This window comes from Dermacentor andersoni, chromosome 6 (assembly GCF_023375885.2).
Source record: "Dermacentor andersoni chromosome 6, qqDerAnde1_hic_scaffold, whole genome shotgun sequence".
Lineage (NCBI taxonomy): Eukaryota > Metazoa > Arthropoda > Arachnida > Ixodida > Ixodidae > Dermacentor > Dermacentor andersoni.
The window spans coordinates 68,571,339-68,598,382 of record NC_092819.1 but is presented as its reverse complement, the minus strand read 5'-3'; the positions used below and the strand labels follow the sequence as shown (position 1 = coordinate 68,598,382).

At 47.1% G+C, this 27,044-nt stretch overlaps 1 protein-coding gene across 1 annotated transcript; it reads right to left on the bottom strand.

Moving 5' to 3' along the window:
* Positions 1-13,794: 13,794 nt before the first annotated feature.
* On the bottom strand, positions 13,795-26,088 carry LOC129382411 (uncharacterized). The gene is made up of 2 exons (XM_055066293.2): positions 25,850-26,088; positions 13,795-14,322 (listed from the first exon to the last, which is right to left on the bottom strand). Exon 2 carries the CDS (start codon positions 14,272-14,274, stop codon positions 13,795-13,797), a length of 480 nt encoding a protein of 159 aa, XP_054922268.1. The 5' UTR covers positions 14,275-14,322; positions 25,850-26,088.
* Positions 26,089-27,044: the final 956 nt, after the last annotated feature.

Sequence of the window (27,044 nt, the reverse complement as noted above, 5' to 3'; positions counted from 1 at the left end):
CCTAATGTGGCTACCGATGGAATATCGGAAAAAGCGTGAGACACTTAGTCCACAGAGAACCATACGCACTCAGGTATCCTACACCGGCGAGACTAAAGACTTTCCTGAGACGTTGCGATAACATTGAAGGTGATGCCCTAAAGCGAACGCGTTGTAATCCGTCGCGTTTCCACAGTGATGGCGGCGAGCAACCATTGTTTCCTTTACCTCCACAAAGCGCTCAACACACTGGCAGGCCAAAACCCACTCAGCCAGAGAAAAACGAACGCGCACCGAAGTGCGCCGCGCGGTGGTGGGGGCGACAAGAGGAAAACGCATGCGCTCTGGATGGCTCTGGCAGACTGTGGGTAGCGAGAGGAAGAAAACTGAAGAGGTTAATGCTATCTTCGGCTGGTCGTTTCTGAGCGCTCTGGAGCGCTCTCGCGAGCGGCGTTGTCTTCGGCTGGTTGAAAGAGGGTGCGCGCCCTGCGTTCGGCTGGTTCTTCTCGATTGCTCTCCTCCATCTTGAAGCGCTCTGAGGCGCTCGGAGCCCTGCCGTCGGAGCAGTCATCGAGACTGAAACGTCATCGCAGCGCCGCGTCGCTGCTGTTGGCGACGGCCCACCGTAACCTTGGCAACCTAGGCCACTGCATGCTGGCGTCTCGACGAACGCTCGTCCCGCCGGCACGTCGGCCTGTCTTTTGGGCAGCGCCGGGAGCTTTGGATAGGCGAAACATCGGACGTTGGCAGTAGTCACGTGGTTTCGCATCAGCAATTTCCTCCTCCGAGAGCGAGTCGCACGTTCGGCTTGCGCGCTTGTCCTCTACATTTGAGCTCGGGAAACGCCCGATCTACCCGACTCTGCTTCGGGGCATACATGCGACCAGTCGAAGGTACCATAAATGTGTCCTCGCGAGTAAAAGTCAAAGTAGAAAAAATAAACAGGAACGTAGTTACGTTTGCTGGTTTTGGTGTCCTGACATTGATGCTCTGGCGCAGGTGAAAAAAAAAAATGTTATTTTTTTCTGTGATATGACGGCACAAATGAACTTCCACAACGCTTCGTCTCATCGGACCTCGCCACAGAACACCTATACAAACTTAGAGAAGGGAAACTGTACCTTCCACAGTGCTACGGAAATAAGCGTAGCGGTGGCGTCGTGAACTAAAGTATGTGACCACAGGTGGCGCTTTACAACAGGAAACGGAAACGGGGTTTTGCACACGCTTCACCAGGTTTGCACACGCTTTACCAGGTATTCTGTGGCTTTACTGGGTTTCTGGCTGCTGCGCCTCGATCGTGCTCCCGCCAGTTTAGTCGCTGTGTAGCAAACGTAGCGCCTACATATTTATGTAGCGCTACGTTTGCCACACAGCAACCAAACTGGCGGGAGCACGATCGAGGCGCAGCAGAATACATGTAGCGCTGAGTCCTATCGAGTTAAGGCACACTCTGAACTGACTTTTAAGGGCATCCCGAGTAGTGCCGCCGCGCTCCAGCTGTTGCATTTCGTGTAGGGCTACTGACAGAATGCGGTTTCCAGATGGCACGATGGCCTCGATTGGAATAAACGCACACGACACGAAAGATTGAGTAAGCCTGAAAATATTTTATTTGCATTTTACAAGTACAACAAAAAGCACACGTCTACGCATCCACACAAACGCGGTTACATAGTCAAGAACATAGTCAAGAGATGGCTCAATAATAAGGGTAGCACAAACGCACAAGAAAGAAGACCTAAACTACAAAACGTACGGTCGGCTGCTAAGTATAATAATTTCCCTGTCACCGCGTGTCACTTTTATACAGCATCTTTACAGCACTACCAGGCCGGGTAGTTTGGCGGAAAGAACGCAACAGCTTATACGGCCGTCAGCTGCCTCTTCCTTACGGGTGTCATAATTATCCTAATCTCCGCATCAACGTCGTGCAAGTTCGCATACAGGTATTTGTATCTGAACCATATGTGCCAGCTTAATACACGTGTAGTGAAATTATGATAACCACTGCGTCTTATCAAACGTATTGGTTTTGCAAATGCGCATTACAGCTGACGGAACGACATACTGTAAGTGAAGCACAAGAGAACAAGGACAAAAGGAGGATACAGCACTTGAAGAAATGAAGAATTAGTAGGCATACAGCAAACAAGCGATGACGGAGAAAACACAATGATGCATCGGGTGTTCTGCGACATCGGTTTGCGTACTTACGGTGTTGTGGAGATCAACGGCATAAACACGTACCTTCAAGCGCACTCCCTCAACCTCCGCCGCATTCATTATGATAGTCAACGCCTAAACAAAATGAGGCACTATTCTTTGCCAAGAGTAGACCTTCTTACAGCAAGTCTATGTAATGACTCGCAGACGAAACCAGCATGCTTTCGAAAATGTTTTACCGCCGTAGTATTCGAACACCAACGGCCAGGAAACACATCGATACCAATAGGCTGTCGGCTGTCGGTGGTTAATCGAGCACAAAAACCTTGACGCTATGACTAAAAAGCAGCTTCAACAATCAAATTAAAAGAAAATCAACTGCCTATTTGCCTGAGGTAAAAAAGCATCCTTAGACACCTCGATTGTTCATGTCAATGGTTTGTGTAAATTAAAAAATTCAGCATGTTCAGCGCCCCTAGCAGAGAAAGCACAAGTTAAACTATTCGACCAAATTACAGTAGCTCCACTTGCGCGCTTACGCTGAAACGCGCCTCGATTGATTTTTCGCCCTCTGTGGCCATTTGTTGAACTTGAGAGTGTGCGGGGCCTGACCTCGCTGCGTGCTTTGTCAACTTGTCTGATAGTGTGTTGATTTGGCTTGTCTCGTTGTATGGTCCAACGTGCGACTTGATAAAAGTGAATGCACCTTTGGCGTTAACTGTTTCTAAGAACATTAAGACCACAAAGCTCCGCAATTGAAAATCTAAAGCACGACTTTGGAAATGGGAATGCACCTTTAGCCTCAAGAGTTTATGAAAACTGTATACCTCAAAAGTTTGTGGGTATACAATTCTCATAAAGTTTTAGAACTGAAATCCATGCGCTCCGTAGGTTTCGCGGCCTCCGCGAGATGCCGCGACGAGCCCGCTCGCCATCAAAACGCCCTTGAAACTTTGTGCTCGATGGGACCTTATGCGACTCCAGGTGCATGGGCGTTGCTACGAAATCCAGCCCGAGTTCGCAATGTTCGCTCCAAAAGGTTTTTTCGAGCGTGAAAAAGAAATTCTAGATAAAATCCAGAATGATTTCCGACGCCGGTGCACTGTTTTGGTGGGCGGTGCATGACAGCATGAAAAAATTTCAGGGGGGGGGGGGGGCTGAAGTCCCATAAGCTCCTGCTCCCTCTGGCTACGCCCCTGACCTGCAGCACTAACGTTGAGCGCTAGAGGACCTTTGCTAGTTCCTAACACGGACTAAACAGAGCTATGGAGATATTTACTCCCAACAACGTTTCACATTTTCCCAGGAGTGCTTGGTAACCCTTCAAAACGGCTTTGCTGGTATCGGCCTTAGAAGGGCAGGTTTGGACTAGTTTGGGCAAGGTTCTTCCTTGAAGGATTTCATTAATTGTTTCTGGGACCCTGGCGTAATTGACATCGAAAGTTTTCATCTGCTTTACTCTGACATTCCACCCTGTAGGGCGCAGCGGCAGAAAACTATCATCTCTGCCCATCCGATGGATCCCCTACTGAGGGAGGGACAACATACGAATAAACACTTTTGCGCTTTTTTAATTCAAGAATAACTTGGGAAATATCTTTTACGGTTATAAAAGCATGGCCAATGCAATACAACATCTACACAATGATCGCTACGCTTTACGTACAGAGATTTAAGCTCAGAATTACTAATATATTTTCTGGACTCCTGCAAAATGGCAGGACACGCTAGCTGCCCGTCAAAGCAATGGCCACGGATGTTTTGGAAATAAAGGCCAAGGCGCAATATCATATCTATGATGGCCATATACAGCGTGTCACGCGTGTGTGTGTGTGTGTGTGTGAAGTGATTTCAGAAAAGGAAACGGAAGAGATGAGTGCAGCGCCGTAACTGTCTCTCACAGGAGGACACCTCAACAGCACTGCACGGGGAAGGGGGGAATGGGAAGAAAAAGATGAAGGAGAGAAAGACAGGACGAACGTGGCAAGGGGAAAAAAAGTGAGTGCGGGGCTCAGAGCCGCGCTCTCCAGTGCGTCGCATTGCAGTAGTCTAGCAGTGCCGAAAGAGCGTGCTTCACGATGGACGAGTGGGCTGCAGGGAATAGCAGCGCGGTCGCCGTATCGCAAGTCAGTCCCAGTCGCCGATAGACTGTACACAAGTCCGTGCGCTCCACATCGAAGGCGTGTTATCTACCGTATGTAGAGGCCAATATAGTTTTTGTGGACGTTGGGAGCCCTGTCAGCCCAATGCATGCAGATGGCAAACTGCTCTTCACAATCTGGCTGGAAACCGCATGTCTAACAATTTTTCGCTGTATGGTGTGGGCCATGATCTCATTTAACTCGTTCTGCATGTCACTGCTTATCCATTTGTCCGTTTTTGTCATCAAGCTCCCCAATGCTGGAACATCCTTTTACCTTTCATCAAGCAAATCGAGTAGATCTTCATAGTATTTAGTGCGCGCAATCAAAGCTTGGCCCGTGCGACACAGGTAGTGGGCGGAGCTTACAATGAGGTGTAGTGCCGTCCTGGCTTGCTTCTCCTGCGTGCTACACTGTTGTGCTAGGAGCTGTGTTACGCGAATACCCCTCCGCCTCGATGGGTTGTGGTGCAAAGAATCTAAGTGGAATGGTTTTTCCCGTGCCGCCTTAACCTCTATGTAGCTTTTTATCAGTTAATAAAACCAGTGTTCACAAAATCTGGTTTTGCTGCTGCCGGCCTGCAACCCTTTACCTTGGAAAATAGAACGCACTCGTGAAGAGGCACTGCATCGCTTTTGCCGTAGTAGGATATTCACGGGAATTTTCAAGCCAATCCCGCTGGCAGGACATGTTACTCTTGTTTCTTTTAAAAGGTGTAGCATTAGGACTGAAGCGAGCGAAGACCGGATGGAACTGACTCTTGCTCACTCGGTTTGCTCCACGGTGAACTTCCACCACCAAGCAAGTGCGCGCTGCCTGCCTTGCTCATGTCCACTAGTTTTCCGGTGTGGTCAAATGGCCCCGACGTCCCAGATGTTTCTACGAAGAGAAGAATATAAGTTATTTACTGTGGCTTGTGGGGGGTCATCTCGGCAGATCCGTAAGTGTTCCATGCACATAGTGAGAGACTACCCTCCGTGTAAAGTTGTGGGGCACGAATTACAGCCTCAGTGCTGGAGACAATAACTTGCAGAACAGTGTGTGGCCGATGGCGATGACTGGGAAAACTGGATGCAAGCAGTGTGTAGCCGTTGTCTGTTGGCAATACCTGGCGGTCGCAAGTTCCGACAGGGTTCCTGCGAGAGTCACGAGATTTCAGTCGCTGCCATTTAATGCGCAGTTTTATACGAGAAGCCTTAGCGTTAGAGCATGTTTCTTGCATATTATGGCTGCAGTGCAGGGACAGAAACTCGGGACAGGCACCGACTGCTAACAACTCCAAATGAGGAAGTGAATAAATAAATAGAATTTACACGTGCGCTCAAGAATTGTAAAGAAGCGTCTACAAGCGTGTATTGTAATGCCTTATGGAGTTTTGGTTCTTTCACATACGCGTTTTGGTGATGGCAGAAAGAAACTGTCTATCTTCTCTTCCGAAGGCGGCTTTGTGGCGGGCATACGACTCGCGTGTACCACTATCCCTCCGAGACTGAGGTGGTGCAGCCTGAATTGAAAGAAACTAGGTGCTACAAGGCCTCACAGGACTTTACATGGTTGTCGCTGCCAGTAAATTATGTAAACATGATTGATTAACGAACGCTCGTAGTCTTCATGAGCGTCTGCGCAATATTAACACTCACAATTTTATCCTTTCACGCGTTGCTATTTTTGCCGTAGCAAAGATAGCGCAACGCGGAGTGTGCGAAGGCGGCACCGAACGCACTGAATGCAAGTGGTCGGGCGATAGAAGATTGGGCACGACTCTTTTTCGCCGGCGTAGCTTAACCTTTTCCCTTATTAGCGGCGAAAATTAGGAGTGGCGCCCTCTCGCGTGTGACGTCACGGCCAGGACGCCGCTCGCTCCGTCTCGCTCGGCGGCCGCGCGCGCTCGTTGCCTTCGTGTATGCTTGGGGTAAGGGTGGCTCGAGCCGCACTTATTGAAGGGTATGTCGGCTTCTTTCTTCTGCCATGCCTGAACCACAGTTCCTTCTCCTAAAGCACGTGAGTCAATAATATTTGGGGCTTAAATATCGCAAGCTATGTAGCGTTGAACGGGGCTACTGGTTTTACAATGCATATATGCGCCGTGTCTGTCCATAAATTTTGCGTAAAAAGAATCTCTGCAAATTCAATACGCGAAGTTGTGTACGATGCTTGGCTAAACACTTAACGTTCCGTTAGAATTTAGCTATGAGAGATATTGCATTTTACATGAAAGGAACATCTTGGTAATTGGCGTCAGCATGTTATCCGTGCTAGAAAGACATTGCCCAGCGAAGCTGTCACCATGATTCTTATTACTCTGGTGAGTTGTTCTAGCCAAATATGGCCATTTAGTAATGCGTGAAAGAAAGAGTTAGGCACCCATATTTTATGAAAAGTTTGCTGCCAGTTTCACCCCTCTCTGAAACAGGCCTCCAAAAAACGAATCGCTCATGGCTGCAAACACGACGGCGCGTCATGTAGAGTATTTACATAGTTCCCTCGCAAATACCATAGTAGCAATCACCCGAGAGAAAAGTTTCGTTGTTAAGATCGAGAGCCAACCAATTGCAAGCGATGAAATGTTTCATAGTGGCCCTCAGTAGCCTTTATCGACAATATGGCACACCCATCACGCAACGGTAGCACGCAGCGGTAGCAACCGACTGTCGGTATGGCGAGGCACGCTTTGTTCGTGAAACCCATCAGTCCACTACAACTTCGAATTGAAACCATAAAGCATTTCTTTACAGCTCTAATTGGAATGGCTAAAATATTCTCGAGCTACTACAGCGCAGCTTAGATTGCCTAGAAAAGGAAAATTCAAGCACTTTCTGTCTCACCATGTCTCGATCCAGCGTTGTTTAATTATGCAAACGGAGAACTATTCGCTTCGTCGGTACATAAAAGAGAACCTCGCCCAACTGCAGGCAAAATAAAGTTTGCTCTAATCCAATCGCAAACATTCATAAAGAAAACACCGCAAGACTTACATATATATTCACTTAATTTTTGACCCTCCACAGGGGAATCATATCTTCAATATGTCCCATACTACTAATGATTGACGCTTCGACTTCTTTCTGACTGCAGCCATATGGCCCAAAAGGCAAATTTCTCTAAAAAAATTTGGGCCGAGCAGCCTGTGTCAGTTCGCCAAACAAATTCGTCATGTATATTCCTCAAGCAACAATCACCAGTAAATTTCTCAAGTGAGTTGAACGTGTAGCACAGAAAAGGCAATATATATTGGTACGTTCCATTTTGTATTCTGTAAGTAGACGTAAGCCTTCATTGGCTTTACTTCAAATTACCGCCGCTTAAAATAAACACGTGAAGAAGCGCCTAATTTTAAGAAGCAGTCAAAGAAGCAAGTTGTGCTTGTAGAACCTAACTGCAGTATTAGTTAAGTCCTCGCGTTAATGCCGAGCGTTTCTGTGAAGAAGCGCAAAAGTTCGATATTACACCATGAACTGCTCGTCGTGAGCAAAGCAGTTTTAGCGGGTTATAACTGTTGTAGAAGTCATATATAGCCAGCGTCTGTGACATACTTGTTGCACCGCGGCAGATATGGTATCATAACTGGCTTCTTATTTTCTATATTTTTGCGGTTGCCGATTGAAAAACCCGCAATGGGCTGGTCTGCGCTCCTTCGGCTGGCACGGTAGCGTTGCCTTCTAGAGCTGCATTGTCGTCTAAGAAATAAGCTCGTTGAATAAATTTTCCCAAATGAAGACGCCGTTAAAATATATTTGAGACGACCAACATCAGTATACAAGCAGAGAGAACGAGGGCGAGCAAACGAAAACACCGCAGAAAGCGCCCGGACACCGCCCGAACTGTAGCAGACGACAGGCGCGAGTCCTTGCCCTGACGTCACGCGAGCGGCGCTCGCAGCGCCCCTGTAGTTAGTTCTCGGGGCTAATAGGCGTGCGAAGAATGCACCGGTCAAGCTGCTGACATATTCGCGACGCGATTGGCATGTATCGGGACGGTGTTTCAAGGAGTACATACACTGTGCATACACGTATAATGTGCATTCGCAAGCAGGAAAGAGTGCGAATAAAATAAAAGAAGCAAGATAATCGTCGCGATGTCACCGTTCTTTCCAGTAATTGGGGTTTGCTCAATGCGGTGGAGGTTGGATCAGGTAGACAGTCGTGCCGGCGCCCAAGTTTGGTGTTGCATACTGCGTCGAGCAAACGTATACGTTCATTCTATACGTCTACTCTAGTTATTTGCGTGCGTTGTCGGTGGCACATGCAAGGTACGAGCCTTGAGACACTTTGCATACCAGTATTTGCATACCATCTCCGCCACCGTTTACGGAGTCCCTGGATGTTGTTGCCATTAGCGAAAGAACATCACGCACATGTTAAAAAGGAATCTCTTAGGCATGTATATGTTTGTCATTTGACAAATGTTGTTGCACCGACCCAAATATTATAAATAAATTAGACAAAAAGTAAAGTAAGTCGGGCTTTTTCTCAGAACTTTATATGTATAAGTGAGAGTCTGCCAGGATTCTAGGTTAAGGACACGCGTACGAAAAGACTATATGCTTTATTTCCTACGTTTCGGCCGGGTACCAATGGCTGGACAGCGGCCGAAACGTAGGAAAGAAAGCATCGTTGTTCGTACGTGTGTCTTCAACCTACAATCCTCGCAGACTCTCACTTGCATATATAAGTGAGCGCAGAATATATAAGCGCATCTAGCGATGGTGGCAAGTCGTGCAGTCATCGCCTGCGTAAGCCCCACCTTGGCGCAAATGCGGACGACCTCGAAGCTGTCGTCCTTTTCCATCACGGAGTGCCTCTGATACTCCCACTCGAACACGGGTTCGAGCAGCGTCGACAGCACGAACAATTTTCCCAGGGAGACTCCAGCGCTGGCGAGGGTCTGGCCGAACGCTGTCATCGTGACGTTTGGGAGCAGGTGCGGATGCCGGAAGAGTGCCACAGAGTCCGGTCTCAGTCTGCGCGCAGCATTCCGGTGGGGCAAGTGCTTCTGGAAGATGTGCAGCCATGATCGCAGCTGAGAGGCGTTAAGGAAGTGAAAGGCCTTCTGCATCTGTGATGGACAAAGAGAGGCCGTATTTCTGTAAGCACAATGGCTGCAGGAGGATAGCGTAGCGAAAGAGAAGCACAAGAAAATTGACAAACAAGAGTGCTAGAGCGAATTTTATACTTGGTGAGGATGTCGTTCAGTTTTCGTGGTGAGCCTTGTACCACTGGCGCATGGAATTTTATTTTGTAGATACACGCATAGTTGTAAAATGTGCCCGTTGTTTTGAATTCGTGAACGTACGAGCAAGCTTAATATTGGTACAAGCCTCGACAGGTTGACGAGCACTGTAGCGATTCCTTGCGCAGACACGCTACCATTCAGACAGCTGTCAGCCAAGAAATGCACAAAGCAGCACATAGGTCGTCTCTCCCCAACTCCTGGCCATGGATGCCAAAATCGCCAAGTGCAGAGTCCCCCGGCAGAGTAAGAAGCTTCGTGACATGGAAACGCCTGCGGAAAAGCAAAGGCGGTGACATGGATACAAACGGCGAGAAACGACTGTAGAAGACGTTATTCGCTGGCGCACATGTATATTGAACTTTTGTGTTTATCTATTTATTTAACTTCATTTTCTTACTTGCAACGCCAACCGGCACTCCAGTAGTTTTAGGGGCACTTGCCGCGGCATCTTGACCAGTCAGTGATTAGAGAAGTAGCAGAAGTGATGTGGTTGAGGAAGGAGCTGTTAAGGCCTTCATAGTCACTGGTGCACAGATATCGGTGATCATGCCCCGATTTTCGCCGTCATTGAAAAAGCCTTATGGCGCTTGCTGTGTAACCTATCGTCACAGTTGCCAATAAGAGCACTGTTGACACATTCAGAATGTGTAATGTCCGCATTTCCAAAGCCGGTCCCAGCGCGTCTGTTCTCTTCCCGGCGCTACACGAAGTTATTTTCACGTGAACTTGATGTTTGCTCTGTCAATTGTTCGATGGGCTTCTTGCACATGGAGCTCCACCATCGATGCGCCCACTTCGTTCACGTGCTTCCTGAAACAAAAGCATCCCTGGTGCCTTTTTCTCATCTCGCTGCAGGTGACTACGCCGCATTTTCCAGTTTTGAGTGTCCTTTAAGAGCCAGGAGACGCTTTGCAAGTTTAGAAGTTCAACACGACATATAAAAGTGGGAAAAATGCCGGTTTCGATCATTGGAACCTGACGGCATCTGTAGAAAACTTGTTCGACGAGTCCTTTGAAACGATAAGTGTTACGCCGCAATGGCCACTGAATCGCACCGTGTGCGTCCTCCTTGCATGTCAGGCTGTCTCAGCACCATCGTGGCAGTAAAAGGTCGTCCCACGTGTCTCGCTTATCTAAACTTGAGATCATGCCAGCAAGATCTCCTTCAAGGTACCTCGCTGCCTAATTACCCTCCTGCAGCGAGAATACAATATGTCTGCATTCTGCGTTAACCGGCGTCTGATATCGTCGTTGTCTCGTCTGCAGTAATTTCTCGCCTTTTCATGGCAATGCATTGCGCACTCCCGGACTCGCACGCTTAATACCCATATTTGTAGGCCACCTTACTTGTGTCAGTGCCAAAGCGCCATGTTTTACAAGCAGATGTTGAGAAAATGCTTGCAAAGATATGGTACAATCTTCTTTAGGTTGCCGGCATCACATGTCATCGAGGAGGAAAGTGCTCGAATTTTTTTTTGTCGGTTATCATAGTCTCATTATGGATTTAACAAACGGCGTGCACCCCGTGCCAAGCGTCGAAGATGTGTTCGACTGTTTCAAATGCGCCTGTTTTCTTCCATCGACTACCGTTCTTGCAAGTGGAAACTAGTCTCTTGATGAAACGATCCCCGCGAAGGCCGCCCTAGCCTAGCCACATAGGCTATTGGTCCAACTAATATTGTACGCATTCTTTGTATTGTTTAAATAAAGCTCACTTTTTGATTGATTGATTGACTGATTTATTTATTTATTTATTTATTCTTACGTATTACGGCGTCGACCAGTTTAGTGCCCTTACATTTGGGCTCACCAATGCACGCGCGGCGAGCGTTTTGCCCAACCGTTAAATCTTCGCAATATTAGACGCTGGTCTTAGTGGGATTCTCTGCGGAACACGGTAATATCGCAAAAGAAGGCAACACGCACACAAAAAAGCGTGCTACACAAATCTGTCCAATGCTGTATTATCTTTTCGTTTCTTTGTCCGCAGCCTCAATGCTCCATACCGCCTAGCATTGTTCGAATCGTCGTCCTACTGCATCACGTTCGCCTTGCGGTCGAGAAGGATCACTAGCAATGCTGGGCTGCCGAGAAAAAAATTCAAGGGGTTGACGTTCGCTGCAGCAGCCCCCTTTCGATGGAGGCGAAATCACTGCTCCTTTGCTGAGGCGAATTAGCGTGCCTTGAAGAGAGACGAGTGCAGTGAAAATTATTCTGAACCTCCACGTTGTTGCCTCGTCATAGCTCTAGGGCGCCCTATTAAGAATCAACGCGTTATCCAGAATATAAATATTCCACAGGACAAAGTGCTGATTGCCACCCATAGAATGTCCGTTGTACCGCTGCAATATAAAGAAAGAAAAGAATGCCCTAACACACTTTCCCCCCAGTGCAAACGTCTGTGAAGAACCGGCATCAATAGCCTCCTTTATGTTTACCAGGGATAGAGCAAATGTCTTTTAGTCAGGGCAACTAAAACCATGCTTGACACACGAAGGCCCTTCACGGTAAAGACTTGTAGAACGATATTTCTGGCTGCTGGGGCCAAAAAGGAGGGAGCTCCACGGTGTAGCTTGTGACCCACAGTCGACGGCGGGGAACCGAAGGAATCTTCCGGGTCATATTGTTGCCTTGTCCACGTGACCATCTTTTACGGCAAAACAGTGCAATCGGAGACCACGTGCAGAGTGAACAAGTATTGCCGGGCACGCGCCTACGTCGCCTTCCCTGGCGACGTAGGTGCTAGACCACACTTCTAACAAAATTGTTTAGTGAGACAGTGGCTCCCACATTTCTCACAATGGGTAGCAAAATTACCGTCTCTTTTCTACTTCTCTGGTCGTTGTTACAACGTCCAATTTAGCGAGTGTAGTGGGTTGGTGTATATATTCATGGGTTCTCTCTTCTATCACAGAAAGGTTTCTCGCGTCAAAAAAAAAAAAAAAAAACGTATGCAACTGTATATTCCCCTCAGTGTTCGCGATGCTCTCTCAATGTCTGTGGGTGTTTTGAATACAATTTCTGAAAGCAAAATTGCTCGTCTCGCTGTTTTTTGTTGTTTTTCTCGTTTTTGTCGAACTGTTTTTTGTCGTTGAAAACTCAGTCGCGAAATGCATTTGAAATCGACCAATACAGGTGGTTATTTGAAGGCTCGAAGAGTATATACGTGGAAGAAATTTCTCATTCAAGCCATGGCTACATTGCTCAGTGCAAGGTTGAAAAGTGGCCTGGTGAGGATCCAAGTGCGTGGGTTTGTTGAAACAATTTTCATCATAAGGTGATGGACGATCGAAGCATCAAAAGTCTTGATACCAAAATTCGCATACAGTGACGAAACCAACCCGTTCGCAATATTCCTCTCTCTTTACAAGTTACAAGATGTTTGATAGATTTTGCTGTTGAACATTCATTGTCAAAATCATGTCGAATATGGTGTAGGAGGTGGTGCTTGTTGACTACACGGAACTCCGCGATTCTAAACGTAGGAAAGGATAAAAACGTTGGCGGGGCATCCATCCGTTTGAGAATCATTGATGGACGATGATCTTCTAACATGATTACTAATATACACAGCGACCCAGTGGTCCATGCCCACTTCAACATACTCAAAGGCATAAGTTGCCCTCCACAAATAGTCTGTTTGGTCACATAGGCCGCGGCCCATACTCAGTGGCACATATCCAGTGGCACAAGTTGGCGTTAAAGAGGTCACAAACGGACATCATATAAAAAAGCACATGAAGATTCCAAAGAATGTTTATCGCAATATTAGGAGTCACGCCCACCAACTAAACTTGTGTTATGTATGCAATAGTGCGTCTTTATTTTCATGCAGGACTTTTGCTTTATGCTCGCACCTCTTAGCTAAAAAGATGCAGTTAAACAAAACGGCACAACTTCGTGTACAATCCAATAGCCTCAGGCCATTAAAATCTCATAAACTACGCCGAACTTGCAAAGGCCAGGTTGCCTGGTGTCTTGAGACTGCAGTCAGCGATCCATGCAGTGTGCAATTTTAGCGCGTGCTGCGGTTATGGCATGAAGTTGTACCAATAGGTTAAGGCCGAATGGTCCAAGGATCACTTTCGGTGATATTAGTACCGCTTTGATTAACTTGATGTACCAGCGGAAACGCACAAAAGTAATGACGCGCCTCTTCGGAGCGTTATTTTCACGCCGCTGTGAAAGCAAACTCGCCACCAACACTGAAGTGCAGCGCTAGATGGAAGTCATGCAAAAGTATACCCCAAATTGATCGAACGAGAAAAGTGCAGATTTAAGAATGTGAATATGAATCTTTAATGCTTATACTGGCCTTCATGAGGAAGGCTTCTCTGCGAGGCACGAACTTCGTGCTGAGCTCGGCGTGCAGGTGCGCCAGATCGTGGGCCAGCTCGTCCACGTTCTGCGTGACCTCGTCAATGGCGCTGACCACTCTCTGCGTGAGCTGCTCTTGGCTGTCGTGTTCCGAGCAGTCACGAAGCACCGGGCCCGCAAATAGCGGCCTCGCTGGCTCCACGCTCAGAAGGCCCGAGTCTGGGTTCTGGTGTAACCACAGCAAGCTGGGCACGCCGGACTTCAGGGACAGCTCCACGACTTTATCTAAAAGACGTTCAGGGCTGTTGGCGTCGAGCAACCAAGTGCGTGCGCTGACGCCAACGTCCCACAGGAAGCCGTACATAGTATCGTGCAGGTCGAGTTCCATGCTGTATGCCACGTGACAGCCGGTGAACAGGGTGGACAACTCTCGGAACATCGGCGGCGTGGCGGTGCCCGTAGTGGTTGCCGACGGCAGGAGAATCAGCTTGAGAAGCGATTGCAAAAAGAAACGTGAAATGTTAATTACAAAAGGGTCTAAACAATCATATGGGGGAAGTCATAAGTAATACACCAATGCCACAAATAACAATGTTTTCCGACCTTTACTTGTGTATCACCAATGTGGGCCGAAAATTCTTGCTTGGCGCTCCAGGCCGCGTAACACGACTTTTGAGCAGCCGGCAGTCAATGTAAACACTGGAGGTGTTCTCAACCTCGCGGCTAAGGTCGGAATAATGTCCACAGTGGACTAGGTTTGCAAGAAAATTTACGATTACACCAAATACGCCATAGGGCCAACCCTTGAATGAGGCGGCGATATGGTATGAAGGGAACCGCAAAACAACTGAGTTGCTTGCTGCATTGGGTGACGCAGGCGCTGTGGCAGTCTGAGACTGGCGAGTATGGACAAACGACGCTTTTCATTTTCGTCTTTTAAACTGATGCTCCCAGCTTGCCCTGCACTTCAATGCTACAATGACACCTGCCACATTTCCTTGCGCGGTTCATTGTTGCTGTTGTCCCCTGCATTGCGGAAATGAATGAATGAAAAACTGTCCTTGCCAGTGTTTCGGGCCAATTTTGACGTGCTAAAACGCAGAAAAACTCAATAAAGAAATGTTGCAGCGCCCTTTTCATAGCATTTGTGCAAACGTAATTAGTCAAGACGATGTTTACTTGCGTGCATCGCCTGACAGATGAGGATGCGTGTCAAGGATTCGGAAGCTGATGAGTAGCAAGAACGCTTTGTCATTTCCTTTCAGCAGCCACCTCGCCATAGAGCAATCGTCTTTTTATTCGACATAATGAGGGGATAAAATTATGTTATAGCATGGAGGCTCGTTTCATGCAGAGGCTGCAACGGCGACTGAAGAATTGCAATTGCTCATGAGCCATTGCTCGTATTCGTAAGGTTGACCTGTTCCTGGCTTCACAAGCCTGAATGCATTTTCGCACACCATCTTTGTGGCAGTCCTCTAAGTAAATGAAGGGTATTTATAGCAGATGCAAGATTGGAGCGCCGTGGACATAAAACAATCTTTTTTTTCATCGAGGACAAGTAATAGCTGGTCTAAGGGGCGCCCCTTCCCGAAGTCTTCAACAACTTATCTGAACGTTCGTCAAGTTGTCTATTTTTGTTCACGTAGGGACACCCTTTCCGGAGCCCCTTTGTCTTAGTTCTTGGCAGAAACAATGCACGTACGCTCTCTTTTATATCCTATACAGTAGTGTTATAGCAGATATCACCATGGTTGCTTTATATCAGCGCAATCTGCGCTGCACATTGTTGCACCTCTAAAATCGTTGTCTGCATATTCGCTGATAACCCGCCGTGGTTGCTCAGTGGCTATGGTGTTAGGCTGCTGAGCACGAGGTCGCGGGATCGAATCCTGGCCACGGCGGCCGCATTTCGATGGGGGCGAAATGCGAAAAGACCCGTGTACTTAGATTTAGGTGCACGTTAAAGAACCCCAGGTGGTCAAAATTTCCGGAGTCCTCCACTACGGCGTGCCTCATAATCAGAAAGTGGTATTGGCACGTAAAAACCCATAATCTAAAAAAAACTATTCGCTGACGTACCACTACAGTTTCGATAAAGATGAATAATTGATTGATTGACCAAAATTTACCCTTTATTTGGCGAACAAACGCATAATAGAAACCAAGAAACCACTCGCGAACCTTTGTTTTGTCTTCCCTCATTTCGAGCATTTACCACATGTTTCGAACCGGGTTACTTAAAGGCACGCTAAAGAGAAAAATTTTGTGAGCTGTATAGTAAATTACCCTTGCACAATACCCCAAAAGCCAATCTGACCGTTAGCTTGGTCAATGAGATACGACGCGATAATGAAAGACAGTCGTCGACTCTAGAGGTTTCCGCACCGGCTTCCCTTTACACCATGAATCTTGATGTCACCTGCTCGGGGCATATACTTCTTACTATCGGCGAAAATTGACTACATCGCGTTCTAGGTGAGCCAGAACCTCAACTGAGCCATTTTAAGAGACTTGTACTGATATACATTAACTGAAATGCACAAAAATATATCGAAATCTGCGACATCACACTCATATACTGGTGCCGCAGTTCCCACGCGAAGATAAAAAAAAAAAAATTCATTCATTCCTAGTAGTAAATCTGTTACTGCGAAATGAACGGAAACGAAGGCATCAAAGAATCTTTATCACATGAAACTGATTTAGTGTTTATTCTTACTGTTCCTTTCAAGGTCAATCTTCTTCCAGAGATGTACGACGGCACCTTTCTCGATGCAGATTCTTATGTATACAAGAATAATTAACGTACGAGGGGCGTTCAATAAAGATTTCCCTTTACTCACTTCTGTTCATTGCAGGATGCTGAAACTGCGCATGTTTAATGACATAAGTCACTATAGGTCACGTGCCAATGTGCCACTCTGAACTAATAGCGGTCTTTCTTTTACAGGTGCTGAAGTGGTGTGAGGTGGGATAATGGATGCAGTCGAATACAGAGCAGTCATCAAGTTCTTTTACTTGAAAGGCAGCACTCCAAGGGAGACGTTCGATCAGATAAAAGAGGTTTATGGGGAGGATTCCCCATTATATGATGTCGTGAAGAACTGGCATCGTCCATTCGAATGTGGTCGGATTTCGGTGGAAACGGCTCCGATTGCAGGGCGACCCCACTCCGCTATCGATGAACACACCATTAAGCAAATGGAGGCCGCCATTTAGAAAATCGCCGCGTAACCATTCGAGACCTAGCCCAAAATGTCAAGATTAGTGTGGGGTCCGTGGAAAAAACATCATTCAGGACCATCTTCATATGCGTAAGGTGTCCGCTCGCTGGGTTCCCCGGCTGCTCACACCTTTCCAAAAGCAGGAACGAGTCCAATGCTCCCAGGCTCTTTTGACCAAGAGCCATGGAAACCAGGATGACTTTTTCAACAGACTGATTACACAGAATGAAAGCTGGGTCCATCACTATGATCCGGAGGCTAAAGTCAAGTCGATTATAAAGCACTTGGACTCACCACCTCGAGAGAGGACACGTGCCCAGCCCTCGGCGGGCAAGGTCATGCTCACAGTCTTTTAGGAGCAGCACGGAGTAGTCTTGATGGATTTCCTAGCAAGTGTGCCACGATTACTGGGGCATGCTATGCTTCACTGCTGCGGGAATTGCGGGAGGCCATCAAAAGCAAGACACGTGGCATGCTCACCAAGGGAGTGCGCCTTCTACAAGACAATGACCCAGTTCACAACTCACATGCTGCCCAGATGGAAGCAAGCTGCTGCGGCTTTGAAATTCTACCGCATCGCCCTTATTCACCCGACCCCGCACCATCGGACTTCCACCTCTTTTCAACAATGAAGTCATATTTTAAGGGCAAGCATTTTGCAGATGATGAGACTATGATTTCTGAAGTCACATGGCTTTTGGAACAACCTGTCGACCAAGCGAGGTGTTTGCAGTCGCATAAAAAGACGGGAGAAGCGTGTGTCCCTGGGTGGCACCTATATAGAGAAGAACTAATAAATCTGCAAAGTTTCATTGCTCTCCGTCCAAAGGAAGTGGGTGCGGGGAAATCTTTATTGAACGCCCCTCGTACATAGGGACGGTTCCTTCCTCTTCAATAGGCAGAGCTGTTGCTCTCAGTATAAAACGTTGTTGGAAACCTGTAAAATACGTATTCTTGACTGCTTCTTGTCCAGAACCGGACACTAGAAATCACTTTAGGGGAGACGAAGAGTCAATATTCACTGCGCCAGCATTTCTCGCAAGTTCCTTCTTTACAGCGAAGCTGTCTATGGCTAGGCTTCCGTGAATTTTTGTTCGGTGTCAATAAAAAACTGCCATCATCAGCAATGGATCATACCTCCCTAAACAAGCATACAATGGCTCATCCCTGTCATTATGCACAGGCTATATATGTTGTCGTGACGAAAGGTGTACGCACGCACATTTACTTACATACAGTTGCGCGGACTATATATATATATATATATATATATATATATATATATATATATATATATAGTTATCCGCGCAAATGTGTATAAATAATTGTGTGTGCACACCTTTCGTTCGGACGACCACCAATCAAGAAAATAAATGTGTGTTCGCCCCTTTGTTCAAAATTCTATGCCGTGTGCTACGCAGCTTCGCTGGTCACCCACCTTCACAGAGTGGAATGGCTCACGATTTTTGCCTTATAGTTGCGTTGTAGTCTAATCCCAGCAGAAAGAGCATTTCCGTGCATACAACTTTAGGACACTAGCAAAGAAATAATTTATTTTCGCAATGCTATGAAGTCTTCATATGAAAAATTCGTCTCGGTTCCAAGAGACACTTCGAAAACCAAACTTTGCAGTAGAAGAAAAATTAATCCTGGTCCAAAGATTTTAGCAGAGCGCGCTACGTTTCCAGGGCTGTCGCTCTGCTAGCTGAGCCAAACCAGTATGCTGTAGGCACCGGGCGATCGTCGTAAGGCACCGCAAGCGCGCTGGCCAACAGCGCCGCGAACAGCAGCACCATTAAGGGCGCTGGCATGCCACGCCGACGACGGGGAGAAGGGGCACGCGGTGCTTCCACTCGCCCACGTTGACTGACGATCCGAAAAAACGCATTTCCATGCTTCTGCTTATGAGGAAGGTTGCCGCTTGTACGATGCATGTCCTATTCGCCGCACCAGGTAGTATAAAAAGCAGGAAATGACTGAAAATGGCGGTTAACATGCACCCAGAATTACAAAGCTCACCGCAGCAAGCTAAAATGTAGATGTCCAGCAGTTAATCTGCAGATGCTATTTCGGTGTGCACATTAACATTGTAACATCGTTAATGCGTCTTCATTGGCGAAGCAGCACAAGAAGCCCGAAAATCCAAGTACTCTTCTTTTTCTTGCGCTGCTTGCCAATCGCGCTTGTGTGAGTAGATTCCCGTTCTCTATCTGTCTCTTTTATTATTTTGCGATGCTGTGTTGCTCTTACCGTCTCAACTAATGGCCCCAATCTACAGTTTTGGTCTATTTCACACAATTTAACATGACGAGAACCATCGCCGGCGGCTGGTACACGTGTAATGGCGGTATTGATGGCAAGTGGGAACATGCCACTGCGTTGGCATTCTCCGTCCACGCACAGCACCCAGAGCCGTGTACCAGAGACAGCCAGAACTGGGAAGCGCGAGGAAAGAAAATATAGCCTAAGGAGGGAAGACTGCGCCATTGGTAGGGCGGCAAAATAACTACAAATACGCACGTTCGCCTTCGGTGCCAAGTTTGCGCAGCCGTCACACATGCGGAGGAGATGACCCATAAGCGCTGACTAAGGGCGGGGGGGGAGGGGCTGCTGGAAGGCTTGATCCTCCCCCCCTCGTCGGAGATTAACGATTGGATCCGGAGGCATCATGTCTTCTTTTGTACCGTTTTGGACAAATCGACTGAAGAACTATAGTTGACTAAAAGTTGACAGAACAGCACAGTTTTAAATTGCCGCGGCTACATAGAATTGTCTCGCACTAACAAAGGAGAAGGATGACAACACAAAGTGTTCTAGATCCAGTGAACGTTGCGGTGAACGTTGATGCTGAACGGCTCAACGTTCGCCATAGTATGCTCATACATATAGCAAGGCAGCGCAATACACTATCGAAAACGTTTCAGGATGTTGTAGAGATACTTTCGGGCGATAACTGTGAGCAGCTGGGAGATCTTTTGCCAGAGGTGGCTAAATTTGTTAAAATTCCTTTTACTATCCCTGTCACGTTGCGCACATTTCAGAGATCGTTCTCATGTCACCGTCGCGTAAAAACCTACGCGAAGTCAACAATGGAACAAGCGCGGTTAAATCACATTGCATTTCTTTATAGGCACGAAGAGCTCGCCCGCAATATAAATCTCAGTGACATCGCGGACGAGTTTATTCACAGATAAACTGAGCGTAAAAACACATTCACGATTGGGCGGTAGCCTTTGCATACAAAGACAGTGAACTTCATCACAGTATATAGCGCTATAGCTTTATTCAAGCTGTATAAGCGGCCCCGGACTTCTGGCCTTTGAGTATTATTCTTGTCTTTTTGTTTTGTATCATGTTTGTTAGTTGGTTTAGATCTTTGAAAGGCGAGAAGTTTATGATGTGTATTTGGATATTATATTGTTAGGTTATTGGGGAAATGTTTGTACTGCACAGTGTTCTTTGCACCCGAGGAGTTTAAGATATTTTAAATTTTTTTTTATTGTTAGCTTATTGTGGAAATGTTCGTACTGGTCCAGTGGTTCTTACAAGCAAACGATTTTTAATGAATCTGTAATACTTGAATTATGAGCTTGTTGACGAAATGTTTGTGTTGCGTGGTATTTTGTCTAACTTTGACTAAGCACGTTATGAATGTCTGCCAAGAGTTTACGTGTTGTTCAGTTTCTTTTTTCATTGATTTATTGAGTATCTGAAGAACCATGCGGTCACTCTCTTTTGAATAGTCGCTTGACTTGAGAAATAAATAAAACTGATGTGTACATATATTATCTCTCCACCTGTGCATATCTCTTGCCAAGGAGCATGCGCCGGGGGGGGGGGGGGTTGATGGGGGGTGCAAATGAAAAAAGAGAGGGTACGAATTGGGCTTCCCCCTCCCCTTTCGGCAGATCGAAAACTGGGTGTGTATGCAAAGACTCACTAGTTACATGGGACACGAAGCTCCTGCGAATGAACGGTTCCTTTATTTATGCTAGAGCAACCAATCGAAAGCGAAGCAGCGTCGGAAATGCACAAAGCTCAGCGACTGGAACGTGAGACTTGGAGCGTGTGACTGTCGGTACTTCTTTTCAAGCCGGAGGGTGCAGCTGATGAGATTTTGCATCACATAGAACCGAGAGTCCTTGAGATGAGTTTTTGCATCACATGTAACCGAGAGTCTTTGTGATGAATGCTTGCATCACAGAGAACCGAGAGTATTTGTGATGCCTCGTGATCGAATTCGACTCCTCAGCCATCAGCCAGCGCTCACCGGTGGAGCAGGAAGCGCAGGCCACCATGCGGTCGGACTACCGCGTTTCAGCTGCTCAGCACTGTACGTAGCGTTGCCTACGGATCGCGCAGGCTGTGATGAAGCCCATGGAACAGAATGGCCTGATCAGCGTCAGTCATGTTTGCATGAGTAACTGGTCGTGAACACAGAAACGTAACACGATTGTCCAGGTTTGGTTTCACGAGGTATATCGGCAATGTAAAACAGAAAAAAAAGACGGCACATAATCAACCAAGACAGCTGGCGGCTGCGCCTGCTGCGCCCAATCTGGCCGTCACGCTCCATTACATTTGACGCGCTGCCGCTTGATGGTGCAATATGGGTCCTGACTGATCCCGCGCACGGTGGCTATAGTGAAGGGGTGGCCAGCGAAGAGCCATCAAAAACCAACATATTTAATCAAGAGCCACAGTGAAAAAGAGGGCGTGGCAAGTTTTTTTTTATTTCGTCCAACAAAGCTGGTGGTCACAATGAATGCCACTCGTGCAGCGTTGCTCATTGCGCCTCTTAATTGAGCGTCCTTATTCGTGAAGCAAGTTTGGCTGCCTGTGCGCGTGTTTATTCTAGAAGATAAACGAATCTGTTGTTTAGAGGCTGAAATGTGGGCGAGGGGGACACAGAAGCTAGAGTCGCGTGTCGCACGTGGACCCGCGAGGAGCCGCAGTTTGGCGACCGCTGCTGTAGCGGATAGCATCCCGCATTCGGTCAACTGCGAAGGTTCTTTTTCGACGGCATGAAAATAGGTTTCATTCTACCAGTCTGCTAAACTTAGGCAGATGAAAATCGATACTTGTGCCACTGTGCGTAATTCTGCTGAACCTATCTGAAATTCGCTAGCACTGACTACTGTCGAAAAGAAATGGCATGACAGAGCGAGCCATCACTGTGGACCTTCTTACCAGCCACACACTGCGCAAAATAGATAATTGAGAGTGATGCATGATAAAGTAAAGGAGGTGACTGTGCCACAGCGGTAGGGCCAACCGCAGGTTATCCTTTGTTTAACTGAATGGACTGGAACTGTTGTTCCTTCTCAAAGTGCAAACCATGGGTGCTATAACGTAGATCTATTCCTAACTTTTCTATTCTAATTCTGCAATCAGCCTTCCACAATTGGTCAAAAAGCTTTCGGGCCACCCCCTCTTCCCCCTTTTTCAGGCAACGTCACGAAAACCGCGATAGCTTCCCATCTGATTTGGCGTGTACACACTGATTATGCATGATTTGACCGAACAAAACAAAAATAGTTATTCTGATTCGACGGCTTTTCGCTGTTAGCCCTCTGCTATTGGTCAAAAGCTGTCGGGCTGGGCCCACTTCGCCTGCTTGTCACGCGGCGTCACAAAACCGCGAAAACTCCCCGCGTCAAAGTGACGTGTAAACGTTAAATATGTATTATTATGCGAAAAAAACAGATTTTTCTTTTTCTTAATAGCCGTCGACTGCCCCGTTCCGAAACGAATAGAAGATGGCTGCCCAACGATTGTTCAGGCACTGGCTACTTGCACCTGCCGGAGAGCATGGATTTATTTGCGCATAACTCTTTTTGCGTGGCCTTATAACGTTATCGAACCCTTTAGGAACGCATACGAAATCGCCCTGCCAACTGATATTTGCTGAGGATTTGTTTTAGCGGCATTCCTAACCTTCCGTTGTACGCTGCCGCGATTTTCAACCAGCCACCGCAAGCTAAGTAACCGCAAGCGGACCAGTCGCAGACGCCGGCACCCCTCCCCTCATCCGCTTATCTATTTTCACTGCACTAACTCGGCTCCATCGAAACCCTCTCCACTTGAGCGTGCTCCTCGCCTCATATCAGCCAATTACATAATAACTGTTCAATGTAGCCAATGTTATTGGTCTTGAAAGCAAATAAAAGTGCCCTATAGACGATGGCAGCGTTTGACGAGACTATTCAGACAGCGCTGCGGGTCACCGCCCGATGCTTGCGCTGCTGGTCACGCAAATTTGACGTCAGGAGATTGGAATAAAAACAGATTGGAATAGCTTTAACTCATAGGGTCCCATATGTTCGCAGCCGGTAAGTTTATTGATTTCATTGCTTTAAGGCACTACTCTGAGGCAGCCTTGCCCGATTCGTTCTATATGGCTCGGCGAGAACTAGAATTCCAAAGTCATGTAACGTGCCTAATTCGCTGCATTCTCAATTTCAAACACGCTTAAGATTCGATGCTTGCAAGACTCTAAATATGTAAGAAGTGCGGGCATTGAAGCGCATTTTACTTTATTGTATCTCAGCATAGTAAAGATAAATCGATGTGTTATAGTGACTTTAACTTCAGCGTGTCCTATAGTGTATGACGCAAAAGGCACACAGAATTACATATGCAATAAATAAGATACTGCGAAAAAAGTCGCAGTTTCGGAAGCAACGAGCGAAGTGACCTTCGTGCTGTGTATCGCTTCAGCGCAAATTGAGCGGCGAGAACGCCGCACTCACAAAGGTATGAACCGCCATCGTACGTGGACACAACCCCCGATGCAAATCGCTTTCAAGATAAGGCGCGCGCGGCCACGCAATGCGCAGTTGCTGCCAGAGTACAACGCCCCTCCCCCCCTCCCCACTGCATCCCCTACCCGCAGTGCAATGCGCCTTTCCCCCTGCTTGCGCAACTCTCTCGCATGTGCGAAATTGAGTCGCCTTCGTCGGCGTCCATGGTTCTTTATTTTATTTTTATTTACAAATACTGCTGTCTCAAAATTGAGACATAGCAGGAGTGGGTAAGTACGTCAAGATAACATACAATCAACATGTCACATGTAAACGAACTTCGTCTACAAAACGCTCAAGTTGCAATTCTCGGAGATTAGTATGTAGCGTGTTCCACAATTCAATGGTAAATGGCAAGAAAGAAAATTTGAAGCTATCTAAGTGAGCTCGAAAGGGAACAATATTCAAGGGATTGGCTCTTCGCGTTACACGTGCCGAGGAGCCAACAAATGTCACAGGTACGTCGACAATGACAGAAGCATTTACAATTTTGTGCAACATTATAATCCTTTGACACGTGCGCCTATGTGCCAACGGCTCAAACGATAGCAGGCCAGAATGCAGAGAAGGTGAGAAATTGCGGTCATATCGATTATAAATAAATCTAATAGCTGTCTTCTGCACAGCCTCAAGCTTTGATACATCAGATACGCAGTGGGGTGACCAGACAACAGATGCATATTCTAGAGCGGGCCTCACGAGGGATCTGTAAGCTGCTAGTTTGCATTCCTTGGTTGCTGGTTTTAGTGTTCTTTTTAAATATCCAAGTCGTTTTAGAGCCCTGGAACAAATGAAGTCGACGCGTATGTGCCATTTTAAGTTGGAGGAAAAAATTACACCAAGATATTTGAACTCGGTGACAGAAGTCAAAATCTCCTCATCATTACTGTAGGCAAATTTCAGGGGTTCCTTTTTGTTCGAAAAGGTCATTGATACTGTTTTATCGGAGTTGATTTCCATTTGCCAGGTCTTGCTCCAGTTGCAGAAGGCATTGAACGTGTTATTCAGCACCTCCTGGGCATTGACACTGACGATGTTAGAGTACAAGACACAGTCGTCTGCATACAAACGGAGCTTAACAGCAGTGTTAGTAACAACACTCTCGACTTCATTGAGGTAAATAATTAATAAAAGTGGTCCCAATACGGAGCTCTGTGGGACGCCGGAAGAAATACCGACTGAAGATGAGTGCGCCTGATTATATGAGACAAACTGGGACAGCAGATGCAAGTAGTCTCTTATCCAGCCAAGCAAGTGATTGCCGTGTATGCCTCTGAATAAAGAGTCAAGGTTCATAAGTAACCTAGCATGACATACCTTGTCAAACGCTTTGGAGTAGTCAACAAATATGGCGTCAATCTGGCCACGATTGTTAAGTGTAGTAGCAACGTCGTGAGTGAATTCAATTAGTTGCGTGACCGTGGAAAAACCCGATCTAAAACCATGCTGATGATGTGAAAGAATGTTCTTATCGTTGAGGTACTGTATAATATGCTGATGAATTATGTGTTCTAGTAGTTTACAACAAGTAGATAATAACGAGATTGGTCTGTAACTGGAACTTGTTTGCCTAATGCCAGATTTGCGCAGGGACGCTAATCTGGCATCATCTGGATTTGCGCCTGGCTTCTATTGCTTTATGGGCGCCTCCCTCCTCTACACTCGGGGCCTTTCGCGCGGTGGAACACAGCGCGTTTCCTCCCCGCTTTCCTCTCTTGCGCGCGCGAGAATCAGCCGCCATCGTCCTCTCCCTTCGCGCGCTTTCACTCGCCCCTGCATCATGCGGCGCTCGGCTACATTGCTATCGCCCTTGGACTTTATGGGAACACCACGACGACGACGACGACAACGGCGAAAATGAGCCTGTAGTGTCCATATAATTGCTATGGCAACAATTACTATTTTATGCTGCAGGATGAAGTCCTTAGGGCCCGGAATCTGTTCGTGTACAGCGCCTACACATGGTGTAGACGTCCATAGTTACCGTGGCGGCTTTGTGCAGCGTGTCGTTCAGTCGTGCCAGGTTGGCGGCATGCACCTCGGCTAGTGTGTTGCCCCCTTGCGGAGTCCACTTGGTCCCTCCGCAGACAAAGCTGTACAGGTGGTGGCACGGCTGCGCCTTTTCATCCAGGTTGGCCGTCAGCCGGTAGACCTCCTGCTCACAGCCAGCGGTATCGCACGGGGTATCCTCCGGGAAGAGCACCTGCAGTGTACGTGGGAATGCACGCAGAGATTACGTGCTTGCGCTCCCGACTCTCTCCACCATGCTTTCTTCCCTTTTTCTTTCTTTTGAATACTGCGCCTTCAGCCACTGGTTTCGACATTGACAGGAGCAACCATGCTTGCTTCACACAACAATTCACCCACGCATTCAACAATTTATCGGTGAATTATGTGCACTTTCGTTTTGAAACCCGGTGGAGAGAATTACGAGCAAAGCCGTTCTTTTGGCCTTTCTGCGATCCATTATTCCGACGCTTAAGATCCGTTGTCCGTGGTAACAAGGCACCGAATGTATATAAGAAATGATCAGACACACCAGAATGATCACATGTCAGCTTGTCTTAAGAAAAAAGATAAGTGAATTTCATTTATGCCTTGTTATATCTGTTCTATACCTTTGCGCTAAACGGACCAGCCTGGCTTCTCTTGCTTTTGTGTGGCCTTCAGTCAGTATTGTACTCGTCGCTTTTAAACACAAAGGCTTCTTGTATGTTTACCCGCGCGGTGGCTTAGCGGCTATGGCGTCGCGCTGCTAAGCACGAAGTCACGGGATCAAATACCCGTCGCGGGAGACGAACTTTAATGGGGGCGAAGGGCAAGAGCGCCCATGTCCCTTGCACCGGGGATACGTGAAAGATCCCCTGTGTGGTGGTCAAAATTAATCTGGATTCCCCCACTACAGCGTGCTTCATAATCAAGTTATGGTTTTGGCACGTAGTACCGCAGGATTCAGTTGTATCTTTTTTTGCATACTCGGCGACTTGTGGCAGAAGAAAATCTCTTCAGTAAATAATAAGTGTACTTCTTCGGTGGCATTAACATTGGCTAATGCAATTTATCGTGCTAAATCCTTGCCTATATCAATTTGTTTCCACGCATCAGCCATAGTCACAAAAAGCACTCTTTTGAGTATTTCTAAATGTTTTATTTCGGTAGGATGTCTGCCTACCTTCATC

Bases quoted from the DNA above. Each gene is read 5' to 3' on its own strand.
- LOC129382411 (XM_055066293.2), bottom strand. From the start codon at position 14,274: ATGTTCCGAGAGTTGTCCACCCTGTTCACCGGCTGTCACGTGGCATAC.